Genomic DNA, 12,770 nt, shown 5'->3' on the forward strand with positions numbered 1-12,770 from the left:
GCCGAGGAGCGGGCCGATCCAACCTGGGCGGCCACCGACAACGACGCCTGGTGGGTCGCCTACTTCCAGACGCAGCACGGCGTCGAGATGAACAGCACCACCGGCCTCATTTGTCCGGCGGAACGGCTGGAACAAGGATGGGCGCCTCCTCTTCTGGGGCGTTCTGGGCGCACCCTGGAGCACGTCGTCGACGGCATCCAGAACGGCGTGCCGAGGTTGGAGACGTCGTCGTCGCTGCCACCATCTCCCGCAGCGCGCTGGCAGCCGAGGAGGACGTACTCGTCCTCCTCCAACTCTTCCTCGTCAGGGCCGGCGCGATCGGCGCCTTTCTCGTCGCACCGCGCCCTACACTGTGCCCAAGCGCGAGGTGAAGGAGGAGCCGGAGTTCGCGACACCGCCTGTCAATCCGAGGCGCGGCGGCAGCAGCAAAGGCACGCCGGCGGTGCCCTCCTCATCCCGAAGCTGGAGGTGAAGGAGGAGCAGGACGATGAGGCAGTCGGGAAGGCGGCGCTGCTGGCGGTGTACGAGTGTCAGTAGCATCTCATCGCGAGCAGCGACGACCCCGAGGACTGTCCAGGGCTGCACGCGGCGTTCGCGGCGTCGCTGAACGACAAGGACGCCTGGAGGGGCGACCTCGACGCGGCGATCGCCATGTCCATCCGCGACATCGGGAAGCCGCTCGTCGACCTCATGGACGACGACGAGGCTGGACCAAGCGGCGCGGTGAAGGACGAGCCCGTCGACGAGCCCGACGAGCGCGGCAAGTAGGAGGTCGTTTGAATTTCATCGAATTTCGTTCGAATCTATGTAATATATAGCAAGTTTAAATGAATTCGCTTAAGTTTTAAATATCTGAAAATTTTATTTGGGGGACGCGGCCGGGGAGCGATGTCCCCAAAGCGGCACGAAGGAAATACATCCTCAAACGTTCGATCTGACGCTGTTTGGAGACGCTTTGGGGACGCGGCTAGAGATGCTGAAGGCCCGTTACGACTTACTTGCTGAGGGAACTCGCCATCCTCTAAGTAGGCTCTAACCATAGGTTAAACAAAACCTCGGCTGCCCCTGCAAAGGTGCTGGGTCTCTCTTTGATATAGGTTGTTGGTGGCTACGCGGAGAAGGTAGGAGAGTCGGGAGAGCCTACACAAAGTCGACGACGGTATTGTTGTCAGACTGGTAGAGGAGAAGCCAGTGGCAGCAATGCAGCGCTACAAGAGGAGGGGCGAGGCGAAGGTGGAGAAGCAAAATTTTAGGCGAGCGGCCATGAAGGAGGATATTTAGGAGCCGTGGAGTCCAATGAGCAAAAAAAATTGCTCTCCTAAGTCTGTTAGGTTTTGCCTAGTGTCAGTTCCGGCTGTTGGCAGCGCAAACTCCTCTAAAGCCCTTTTGGGCTTCAGTTAGAGATGCCTGAGCGTGCTGATGTATTTTACATCACCTGGAATATAGAAAATTTTACGATGATGTAAAAAAAACTGAACATGTGATGTATTTTTTTTGATGTATTTTACATCACCTGTTTGTTAGAGATGCTCTAAGGTAGAGAAATCATGTAAGGAGTAACTTCTTTCCTTCAAAAGAAAAGTGGCGGAGCCTTGGATTAACAGGTCAAGAACTGCGCCAACAAACCTGATGCCATTCACTGGTAGACATACCCCTTCAGGTGCAGTAATTTTCACCCGATTCAGATGTACAAACTTTCTCAGGATCAAATTGCACCGAGAAACCTGACGCCCTTCACAGGCAGTATCCATACATACCCCCTTTAGAGTAACCTTCACCGGATTTGGATGTACAGACTAATTTATTTCTCTACTTCTTCAACAAAGGGGATGTCGATATCTAACCTGAACATAGCTACATTATTACAAAAATACACTGTTCTACCATGTACACCCCAAACAAATAGAACCACAATGATGGGATGCACATAGCCATATGCTCTGGCCCGAGAAATGTGGTACTATTTCTTGCCGGCAGCCAAGACTCGGCAACGGTACTCTCCGAGTGCCCAGACGGGGAAGATGTCCCTGTACTGAGAATAACTGATCATGCAGTTTTTGTTGAAGACTCCCATGATCTCCTGTTATGCGCAGCAAATACAAAATCAGCTGTATAACACTCTGAGGTTCCCTACTACCAGAGATCTGCTAATTTTACCAGCAAAAAAAAAGATCCGTTAAATTTCGATGTGTTCTATGGGGATCTTCATGCATCATATGGTTTCTTCTGGCGGATCAGTAACTAGGTTTTGCTGTTTTGGTTTGTTCAAACTGCCTAGTATGTCTTAAAAGTTAAAATGCACAGTTCTGTTTACAGAATCCTTTTCTTTTGGATCTAGAGCAAAATTTTACACTGATAATCCATGAGATGTGAAGCGTTCTAGACTTACTTGTTGAGGAAATTCCCCATCCTCTGATTGTAAGTTGATCAAAACCTTCGCTGCTCGATGCAGAGGTGTTGGGTCTCTCTCAGCCTGTACCCAACAAAGATTCAAGTACCACTGTGAATCAGCACATTATGGTATAGTATCACAATCAGAAAGTTAATTGTAGACGCACCTGTCCTGCATCAATTAGGGTCAGCATGGCCCAACCAGTGTTGACTGCATGAGCTCGCTTGCCTTCAAGATTGGTGTAAACCTAATGGGATACAAGTCAAAAGATGATTACATAGGTTGGAACAAAGTTTCTTGTGATCCAAGAAAGCATGGGCCCAAGAGCCACGAGCATGAATACAATACTTTAACTACAAGCTGATTTTTTTTAAGTGGTGACTACTGTGCCAGATCATGTAGTTGATAAAGGTAAAAGTGGGAGAAAAATAATAAATGACTCTTGAGTTGATGCCCGTTTCTTTAAGTCAGTACTATATAACTGTAAACTGTAGGAACATATAGACAAACATAAAATCTTGATCACGGTATGAAGATTGGAATATATCGATGTACTCCAGTAAACAAGATTGCATGTATATCCACAAACTGAATAGAAATGAATGTACCTGATCTTGACATGACAAATAACTTTCTCCCCAGCCACCGAAAGAAAGCTCTTTTGACATCAGAAAGTCACATGCCTTCCTGATTGCAGGACTACTCTTAAACGTCCTACCAGCAGCCACTAATGCCTTCACTCCAAACCATGTGCCGTAGGTGAAACAAACAGCCCAAGAGCCATACCTACAGAAAAATAGATAGAGAACAATACAGAACGTTATATGCATGTTGTAGTTGTATTCTTTCACATGAAGTGTGAAAACTAACCATGAACCGTCGCTTCTTTGAATACTCTCTATGTAATTAGCAGCTTTGTTGATACAGTTATCTACATCTTTCCTGCGGTGTCCAGGATAGAGCTTTTTAAATGATGCCAGGGCCTGAATTGCTGCTGAAGTACATTCCACGTACCTGCCACCAATCGAGTGTTACGCTTTTTTCAGTTTATCTTATGTGTGGAGGCAGCACAAGACCAACAATAAAAGGGTTATTGTATCTTACGGGTAATCAATCACAATGTCCCCGAAGGTCTCGGCAGGGTTGATAAGCTGAACAGTTTAATAAAGCATATCAATATAGGTAAAACATATTGGATATTCAGATGGAATAATGTTTGTCAATGAAAATATAAGATGATATTACGCATGCTTGGCTACATGTTTCAAACAAAGCAAACATTGAATGAAAGAGTCCAGCAAACTTGTACTAATTCGACATGAATTGTCAACAGAAATGCCTGCCATCTTTTGATTTGGTATACCATAAATAAAATTAGGAACCAAAAGTACACGGCTCATTTGAATAGCAGCACAGCACGAGAAACAGAGGCAGAGGGTCCTCAAAGAAGTTCAACTTACCTCTAGCCAGGCATAAGACCTTGTCAGCTCATATGTTGCAAAGCCACCATTATCATTCTGTGAAAATAAAATAGATTCATTAGGCATTCTCTTCTGACAGAAATTTGCATGCAGTATATGTAAGGAAAACATATAAACATAGAGGGGAGAACTATGACAACAAAACTTTGGACAGTTCAACATATATTTAGTTGCTCTTCAAGGAGTCTTGTTCACAGCACATTTATATATATGTTGTCCTAGGCCAAATCTGGTGGCGCAATCAGTAAATTAAAACACAAAGTTTAAAGCAAGTTGGTCTGATTTGCAACTGCCGATTACTCCATGGTTCCACTATGGCTGTTTAGCAAAATAGCACTACTCTACTAGTAGCAGTGTTGCTTTATGATCTGTACATAGTTTTGTTGAAAGAGCATAGAAACACTACTCAATATGAAGAAACATCTTACCAGTACTTGTCCTGAAGGCATAAACGCATTTTCTGACAAGATTACACTACAAGATCATAGATTCTTGGAATATGGAGCTGCTTTATAAAAATAAATAAAAACTTTGCCATTTCACAATTCGAAGGTTGAGCACTCACATGAATGAGATATTTACATGACCCCTCTTGTGTAGGTAAAATGATAAAATAATTACAAAAACCAAAAAGTTTGAAATGTTTACCATATAAGACATAAGACAATTGACGGCATCATAAAGTCTGTTAACTTCGACTGGTTCACCCACAATTTCTGGAGAAATCTTTGATAGCACTAATGCAGCCTGAAAATAAAAGAAATTATCAATTGCCAAAAAAAAATAGGTTAAGCTTCTTGGTAGTTGACACTGTATGTCAAAAATACCAGCAGATAAAAGCCAAAAACAGAACGAAATCTTATACACCTGAGAGGTACAATGATTCTTATGCATGCAGGACAGAGAGCTTCCTTATGGTGGAAGAATAAAAGTTCTTAAATGGTTGTGCTGATGAAATTGACAGTTGACACTTGACAGTATATGTAAAGAATACCAGCAGATAAAAAGTCAAGGAACAGAACTAAACCTTCTACACCTGAAAGTTACAATGATTCTTATGCATGACAAAGAACTTTCATATGGTGGAACACTAAACGTTCCTAGATCGCAGAAGGGAAAAGTTTGAACTTCAAAAGGAAATTCACTGTTGGTAATACTGACAACCTAAATCACCTTTAGTCCTTCTGCGGTACAATCTGATATAGGCCAACCATGATCAGCAGTAGAAAAAGGCCATGCGCCTTTAGATATGTGACGGTACCAATAACTCAGATCTCCAGGGCAGTCGTCAAGAACCTTCCATACAATAGCAAAGGTAAGTACTCCACACTAAGTTTACTTAAATGGTAGCTTGTAAACAAACATGCATGTAGCATGTACCTGAGAGTTCTTAATGTAGTTATGTGCTAGCTTAAGAGTGGGAGCGGACTCATCAATGAGGCCAGTAGCCGCAATAGCTTGGACTGCGAAAGCTGTGTCCCAGAGCTGGCTGCCATTATAACCCTACAGTGCACAGAAACTGGATTGTTTATGGTCAAAGTAAGAAAGGAGATACCGGGCGGCAGGCCCAGTCAGCAATAAAATCTGAAGTAAGAAAGGAGCTAGTGATGGATGTGTCATGTTAAGTACATTGTTAAAGGTGACTAAGATAAACAGAATATGATGGAAATTTTTTCCAGTGCCATCTAAATACAGTAAAATATAAATATCGGTAGGTTTTTTGTTGTAGTGGCTGCTTTAACGGAAAGTAAAAGAGGTAAATAAAAACTTTTTTTTTGTTTTGTTTAGGTTGCTAACCACATAAGCCATGTGGTAGAGGTAAATAAAAAATCATTAAGGCATAGTAATGACCTGCATCTTCATGCCATCTTCAGCAACCCACAAGTAATCATGGATTCTTGGAATATGGAGCTTGAATGCTTCCGAATTTGGATCTTCAATCCAACAAGCAAGCATATTCAATACCTGCACAGAGATATTTGCACGCTCAGTTGAACAATATGAACATAAATAATTGACAAATATTAAACTAAACTAGACATTAAGGTACAAACGTCTGGTATACAAGTTCACAATCTACAGACAAGGATAACACATCATCAGTTTTCAGAATCCTTTCTCCACTAAATAAGCAAGATATGGAGAAAATGTGAATATGTCCCAACATGATTAAGAAAACTATCTTACAAATTAAGGCGTTAAGAAAAGTTTCTTGTTTTGCTAACATCGTGTAATTAAGAAGGGACAGCCATTCGTAATATGAAGCTTGACAAATCATTCAAACAGTGCTTGTTTGGCATGTATATATGCTTTAGAGAGGACTATAGTAGGGTTTGCACTAGCATACACTAGCTTGACATTGGAGGCTATCCAGCATCTACAAGTCCTTGTGATATAGAAGTGTACATGTTTCAAAACCAAATGCTATAACTCACAAGATGTAATCATCGCTGTGCAGTTTGCAGCAGTAGTTACACGAGGTGAATATGCAGCTGCGACTATAGTTAAGTAGCTCTAGACAAAATAGTTCAGTTCACATATAAGGCTTCAGAGCGGGGGTATAATACAGTAGAAATTGAAAAATCTGCCCAGCAACACCAGAAAATTAAAAAGGTATGCCACATAACAAAGCACTGAAATTATGATAATTTTGCCTCTTAACAGATGCAACGCTCTTCTAAATACTTGAAGAAAGAAAAGGACAGAAAAAAAAAAGGGTGGATCAACAAGCAATCATATTCTTCAGTTTACCTTGTTCACAGGACCAATGCAAATGTATCGAGTGTTCTCATCTTCATAATGAACATGCTGCATGACATGGTTCAAAGCTTTCTCCCTCAGTTTGTTTCCTGGCCAATGCGTCATAACTGGTTCGACAAATTTATGGAGGGTGGCCCATAATATATCCTGTATCATTGGATGTGGATAGTACAGATCTTCCTACAATAAAGAAAACAAAAAACCTTCAAAGAACAATCTTAGATAGATTATAAATAGACACCATGAAGATAAAGCAAGATAAAATACGGCAGCCTAGCCTTTTATAAAATTATAGGAGAACTTGACACATATTTTCGCCTACTGTATTGGCATGTGACTCGTGACTAGTACAACAAAGAAGACGTTGACCCCATTCACATAGAACATATAGTCTATGTCATCAAGGGATCAGTAAGATAATGCTTTCTCCTGCACCAAGCAGTGTATGGTAACAACTTACAAGCATGGAACTGAGAATCCATAGGCAGCAACTTAATGAAGCTTGTAGGCAGCTTATATCTTCAGATGATGGAGTTAAAGCTTAAATCAAGGACTAGTAAACTACCAAGTGCTACAAGGAATATCTCTCAAACTGAATTTTTTTCAAACTATATTATTCAAACAGGCACATTTGTGACATAAATTGCTATTCAAACAAAAATGGCTATGTAAACTTACTATTTTGTCAATGGGAATTCTTAAGGGTCTCGTTTGGTTTACTGCCAATTTTTTGGCTGCCAATGGATCGTTTGGTACAGCCTTCACAATCCGTTGCCAAATTTTTGGTCATCCGCGGGTGGAAGATTCCAGTGCCAAAAAACTGGCTGGCCAACGTTGGCAGGGCACACACAGGCGAAAACCAAACGTACCCTAAAAGACAGAACTTTGGCAATGGGACTTGTTAAAGATTTTGTACTTTTGGTATTGGACTTCTTAAAGACTATGTACTCTATGAGGACAGCTTTGGCACAGCAATATCTACTTGGGAATTTTCATTAATTCTGGCTCATCATGGCCTCGTAAGAAATTGTATTACATTGTTGATAAATTGTTTCACAAACATCAGCATTAATAAGAAAGGGTGAAGGTAAGCAAACCTTAGCACAAAGATTGCGAGCACTGTCCCAATCAACCTCACTGTAGGGGGTTTTGTAGAGTTCATTTCTTAGTTCCAATATAAGTGGTGTAATTCGGCCAACAAATCTCTTTCCATAAATGTAGCACATGGGTAGATACACCATTCGGCAGTGACACCACATTCGACCTGCACAATAGCATCAAGCATATCAGTAAGACATAAGCTAGCAACATGGAAGAATGTTACAATAGCGCAAAACAAACCTGGGTGAATTGGCAGGCGATATGACAACATCCATATTTCTGGTGGCAGTGGATTGTTACCAGACCAATCAAATACACCAAGTACCTTAAATATGTCAAGGAATTAGCAGGAATTCTTTATGCCTTAATCAGGATGAACAAAGAATTCTTTATGCCTTAATCAGGATGAACAAAATGGAAGCGGAAATTATATGGAGTAAAAGATGTCAATTCCATACCGCAAGCCAAAACTTTCCCCATGATGTTATATAAGTTGCTCCCCCGTGGTCTAAAATCCAGTTTCGGCCTTTTTCCATAGCACCATCTCCACTATCTGGTCCCTCTCCCAGAATTCTCAAAGAAACATAGGTCAAGGCTGAGCCAAACATGGTGCTTGGACCCTCAATGTGCAACCCCCAACCTCCATCATCATTCTACACGCAATCACCAAAACATTAACGATTTGATCCACAGTAAAATGGCACAGTTGGCAACTTGACCCTTGCCTGGTGATTATAGAGATATCGGCGGATCTCCTTCTGATGTTCTGATGATAAAACAGTGTTCAGTGCTCCAGTCACATATAGTGTTATAAGCTGTGTAAATAAAAGATAAAATACAATGAGTAAGTTCCACATCTGACATGAACTAGTTTAAGCACGAACTGTTGATCCAGAGGAAGTACCAATCCTGGCATAAGGAACATAGGACCACCATAATCCCCAGGCCAGTGTCCATCATGTGCCTGGAGCGTAGAAAATCTGCTGATGGCCTTTTTCAAAGAGGTCGACACGGCTTCCTCGGTGACATCTTCATTCTCCTCCAGCTTGATAGCAGGAAGATCCAGCTTAAGCGGTTTTTCTTTTGCAAACTGCAGCACGTACAAAAGCAGAAATGCTTTGGGCGATCAGGGAGAATATTATCGCATAGCAGTGGCAAAAATCTCACTACTCCAACATCGGCCTTGGTCTGCCCTGTTGCTAAATGCTAATGGAGCAGTGGCAAATTTGTTTATGGTCTTAATTCGGTCCCAAACAGTATTTAACAATGTGTTTGGTAATTAATTGGGTTAAAACCTTTTAACCCAAAGAAAAGGAAAATGACTCTAAATAGGGATAGCAGCACTACTTTGCAGTTTTTTCGAAATGTACAAGCAACAAAGCATGTTTTCAACAGATTCCGTTATAAAAAATAGAAACTTGAGCGCATGTTCAGAATCAACATACTTGCCGGTCGTTTGCAGTTGTGATTAGTTATTAGCCTCGCCTTAAAAGCTAGTCAGCGACGGGAAAGTAGGGCCGTTCTCATCCACAGTGTGTACCACTTGCATTTCAAATATCCATGTATAGCATTTTTTAGACCATATCCATGTGTACTTGGGAGCGGGCGTGTGCCAGTTGCAAGATCCGATCTCAGCAATCAGCATGGTCGCTGCGCATTAAACCGTTCCTTGTCAACTATTGTACTCCTAGTATATGCTAGTACAAGTAGTTGTTGCCCATTAAAATATATTTCAAGCCAAGGCCGGCCTCTCGTAACCATCTGGTATCTCCGTATACTGCTGTCGGGCTCGCACGCGAGGACTAGTCGTCAGAGAAGTACCACCACAGCCTTTTAGTCGAGAATTTAAAAAATGTAACGATAGGAAAAAAGTTGCGGAGTTGCGGGTACCACGAAGTTAATCCGGAATTCGAAAATCGTGGCACGCAGGGCAGGGCTGGGCGGCGCGGCGGAGAGAGATAGGGGGGCATTCGGTCGTTACCTGGATGCGCATGAGGCGGTCGGCGCTGTGCTTGAGGCGGTGTCTGCCGGCGGCGAAGTCCCGTCGCGCGGCCTCGACGGCGGCGAGGGCGTCCGGGTCGTCGGCGGCGGCGTCGAACTCCCAGACCTGGCGGCCCACGTGCGCGTTCCTGGTGCGCAGCCAGGGGTCGCCCCCGCCCTCCGCGATCTTGAGCCGCCACATCTCGGAGCACCGCTGCTGCCGGCGCGCGGTAGCGGAGGTTCAGCGACGGAGCAGAGCAATGGGCGAGATCTGCACAGCTCCGATCCGGCTAGTGGGGGTTTGGATCGCGCGGCGTGGCGGACGCTGGTGGTGGTGGTGGTGGTGGTGGTGGTGGGGCTTTGGAGTGATCTCTGGTTTTTTGGCTCCACGTCTCGGCTTCCGGGCGCTGCCAGTCTGCCCGCCTCGTGGAGAGGTGTGCGAATTCCTGGATGGCTGGATGTATATGTAGATGCATGTCCATGTCCGGGTCATGTGCCGTGACGGGTGTCTGCGTCCTTGTCAAAATCGGATGCTAGTTTTTTATTTTCAAAACTTACATTTCTTTAAGTTTGATTAACCATCATGAAATATATCACATCCATTTGATACTGTGTGTGATGCTATCCGATCCGCTGCGGCAGCCCCTCCATGACGCCCGGAGGGAGGCGGGGGGCTGGAATGTAGTGTTAGAGCATCTCCACTCGTTTGGCCTCCCCACGTTGAAATCTGGGGTTAATTTTGTTCGGATTGGACGAAAAAATGGCGCCGGGAGGGCCAGTTTCCCAGCCGCGATCCCAGGCGTAGTCGTTGATTTTAATTTTGAAAAAACGTAAACTTGACGAAATACGGCAAAAACGACTGAATTTAGACTAACTTTAATGATATTTACTATATAGAGGGCGAAGTTCATACATAGAGACCGAATTCGACTATATTTCAAATTCGGCTAGGGGAATACAACTCTAAATTTTAAAACACGGCGCTCTACATGCCCAAATGGCGGTAGAACACCGTGTAGTCGCTGCAGTCGCCGCCATCATCGTCGGAGCCGTCGTCGTCAAGCTAACAGGCCTGGTTGCGCACATACCCGCAGCCGGCGTCTCCCCCACCCGGCCCGCAGTGCGAGGCGGGGACGGCGATGGCTTGTACCAGTCGTCGTCGGAGGCGTCGTTGGAGGCTTCGAGGTCGATGACGGGGACGACGATGCCGGATGGAGGAGTCGCAGGCCGGCGGTAGCGAGCGACGTCCTCGAGGAGCCTCGCCTGCCGCTCCGCCTCCTCCTTCTCCCACTGCTCCCTGCCTGGTCGAGTGGCATGGAGTTCTCGGCGGGGACGAGGTCCTGGAGGGACCTCGCGATGACAGCCTCGAGGAGCGCGGCATCCTCGGCGCTTTCGGCCTCCTCCACCTTCACCTTCGCTGGCTTGCGCTTCCGCTCGCCGGAGGTGTCGGGTTCGCGCTTGGGGCGGCGCCGTCCTTGTGCCGTCGATGGCTCGCGGATGACGATCCCGCGCGCGCGGTTGCTCGGCGGAGAAGACGCCTCCTTTTTCACCGGCGCCAAGGATGGCGCCGACCTGGAGATCGACCTCGCCGCCGAACCGGACGACGAGGAACTGGCAGCCAGGCGCCGTGGCTGCCAGCTTCCCATGCGGCGGCTGGCCGATGCCCTCGATAGTGGGGGCATCGTCAGAATGGGGAAGTTGCCGCCCTCGATGTGCTCGAGGACGGCCTCGAGCGTCCGGCCCGGCACGCTCCACCACTGCTTGCATCCGGCGGCGTTGTTGCGCGGAGGCGGAGGCGGCGGGCCGTCGTTCGGGGCGAGCTCCTGCTCCCACCGGCGAAGGAAGAAATAGTTCCACGCCGTCAGGTTGTCGGGGTGGTAGCGCGGCTCGGCGCGGTCCTGGTCCGACAACGTTAGTCGGACCTCCTCGATGGCAGCTTCGAGGTAGCGTCCCTGCGGCGGCGGCAGCGGGATTGGCACGCCGCCCGCACTAAGCCGCCACCCGCCGCCGGGAGGCCTCGTGTCCGGCGGGCAGGGGTACCCCGCCTGGTGGAGGAGGTGCCCCTCCCACGCATGGAGCGACCGGCGAGGGAAGCCGTTGTTGGCCGCGCCGTCTTCGTCGTTGTAGGCCATGGATCTCGTCGAGGTAAGGAAGAGGAAGAGGAAGACTGGTGCGACGCGTCGCGGCGAGCGGGGTATTTAGGCGACCAGGAGCCGGCGATTTATTGCCGCGTGGATGCTACGCGTCCGCGGCGAGCTGACCGGCGGCAGCCTTTACTCCGCGCGGAAGACGAAGCGTCTGTCGCTGACCGGCCAGGTCCATCTCTCGCGCGGAAGCCGAAGCAGAAGCGTGATACGTCTCAGAACCTATTAACAAGATGCCGAAGCGCCAGTTCCTGTTTTCTGCTGTTTTTGGTTTCAGAAATCCTACACAGGAAATATTCTCGGAATTGGACGAAACAAAAGCCCACGATCTTATTTTCCACGGAGTCTTCCAGAACACCGAACAGGAGACGAAGAGGGGCCACGAGGCGGCCACACCATAGGGGGCGCGGCCCCACCCCTGGCCGCGCCGCCATATGGGGTGGGCCCCTCGGGCGTCCCCCGACTCTGCCCCTTCTCCTATATAATCCTTCCGTCACGAAAACCCTAGTACCGAGAGCCACGATACGAGAAAAGTTACTGAGACGCCGCCACCGTGATACGTGTGAAGCACACGTCCGTTGGGAACCCCAAGTGGAAGGTGTGATGCGTACGGTAGCAAGTTTCCCTCAGTAAGAAACCAAGGTTTATCGAACCAGTATGAGTCAAGAAGCACGTGAAGGTTGTTGGTGACGGAGTGTAGTGCGGCGCAACACCAGGGATTCCGGCGCCAACGTGGAACCTGCACAACACAATCAAAGTACTTTGCCCCAACGTAACAGTGAGGTTGTCAATCTCACCGGCTTGTTGTAAACAAAGGATTAAATGTATAGTGTGGAAGATGATGTTTGCGAAGAACAGTAAAGAACAATGTTTGCAGTAGATTGTATTCAGATGTAAAAGAATGGACCGGGG

General features: G+C 46.6%; 1 protein-coding gene across 1 annotated transcript; it reads right to left on the reverse strand.

Annotated features, from left to right (window-relative positions):
* Positions 1–1,597: 1,597 nt before the first annotated feature.
* Positions 1,598–10,103, reverse strand: LOC127308415 (cycloartenol synthase). Its single transcript, XM_051339236.2, has 18 exons — positions 9,716–10,103; positions 8,639–8,824; positions 8,460–8,549; positions 8,193–8,387; positions 7,975–8,059; positions 7,731–7,897; positions 6,625–6,813; positions 5,725–5,838; positions 5,254–5,376; positions 5,047–5,169; positions 4,522–4,620; positions 3,853–3,909; positions 3,497–3,543; positions 3,263–3,406; positions 3,001–3,178; positions 2,559–2,639; positions 2,390–2,473; positions 1,598–2,080 (listed from the first exon to the last, which is right to left on the reverse strand). Exons 1-18 carry the CDS (start codon positions 9,914–9,916, stop codon positions 1,961–1,963), a joined length of 2,283 nt encoding a protein of 760 aa, XP_051195196.1. The 5' UTR covers positions 9,917–10,103; the 3' UTR covers positions 1,598–1,960.
* Positions 10,104–12,770: the final 2,667 nt, after the last annotated feature.

The sequence above is a fragment of the Lolium perenne genome, chromosome 6, assembly GCF_019359855.2.
Source record: "Lolium perenne isolate Kyuss_39 chromosome 6, Kyuss_2.0, whole genome shotgun sequence".
NCBI lineage: Eukaryota > Viridiplantae > Streptophyta > Magnoliopsida > Poales > Poaceae > Lolium > Lolium perenne.

Excerpts from the sequence above, each read along its gene's own strand:
- LOC127308415 (XM_051339236.2), bottom strand. The coding sequence starts at position 9,916 with ATGTGGCGGCTCAAGATCGCGGAGGGCGGGGGCGACCCCTGGCTGCGC. Across the intron at positions 8,550-8,638 it reads TGTTCCTTATGCCAGGATTG|CTTATAACACTATATGTGAC; the intron begins GTACTTCCTCTG and ends TTATTTACACAG. Across the intron at positions 5,839-6,624 it reads GCATTGGTCCTGTGAACAAG|GTATTGAATATGCTTGCTTG; the intron begins GTAAACTGAAGA and ends ATCTCTGTGCAG.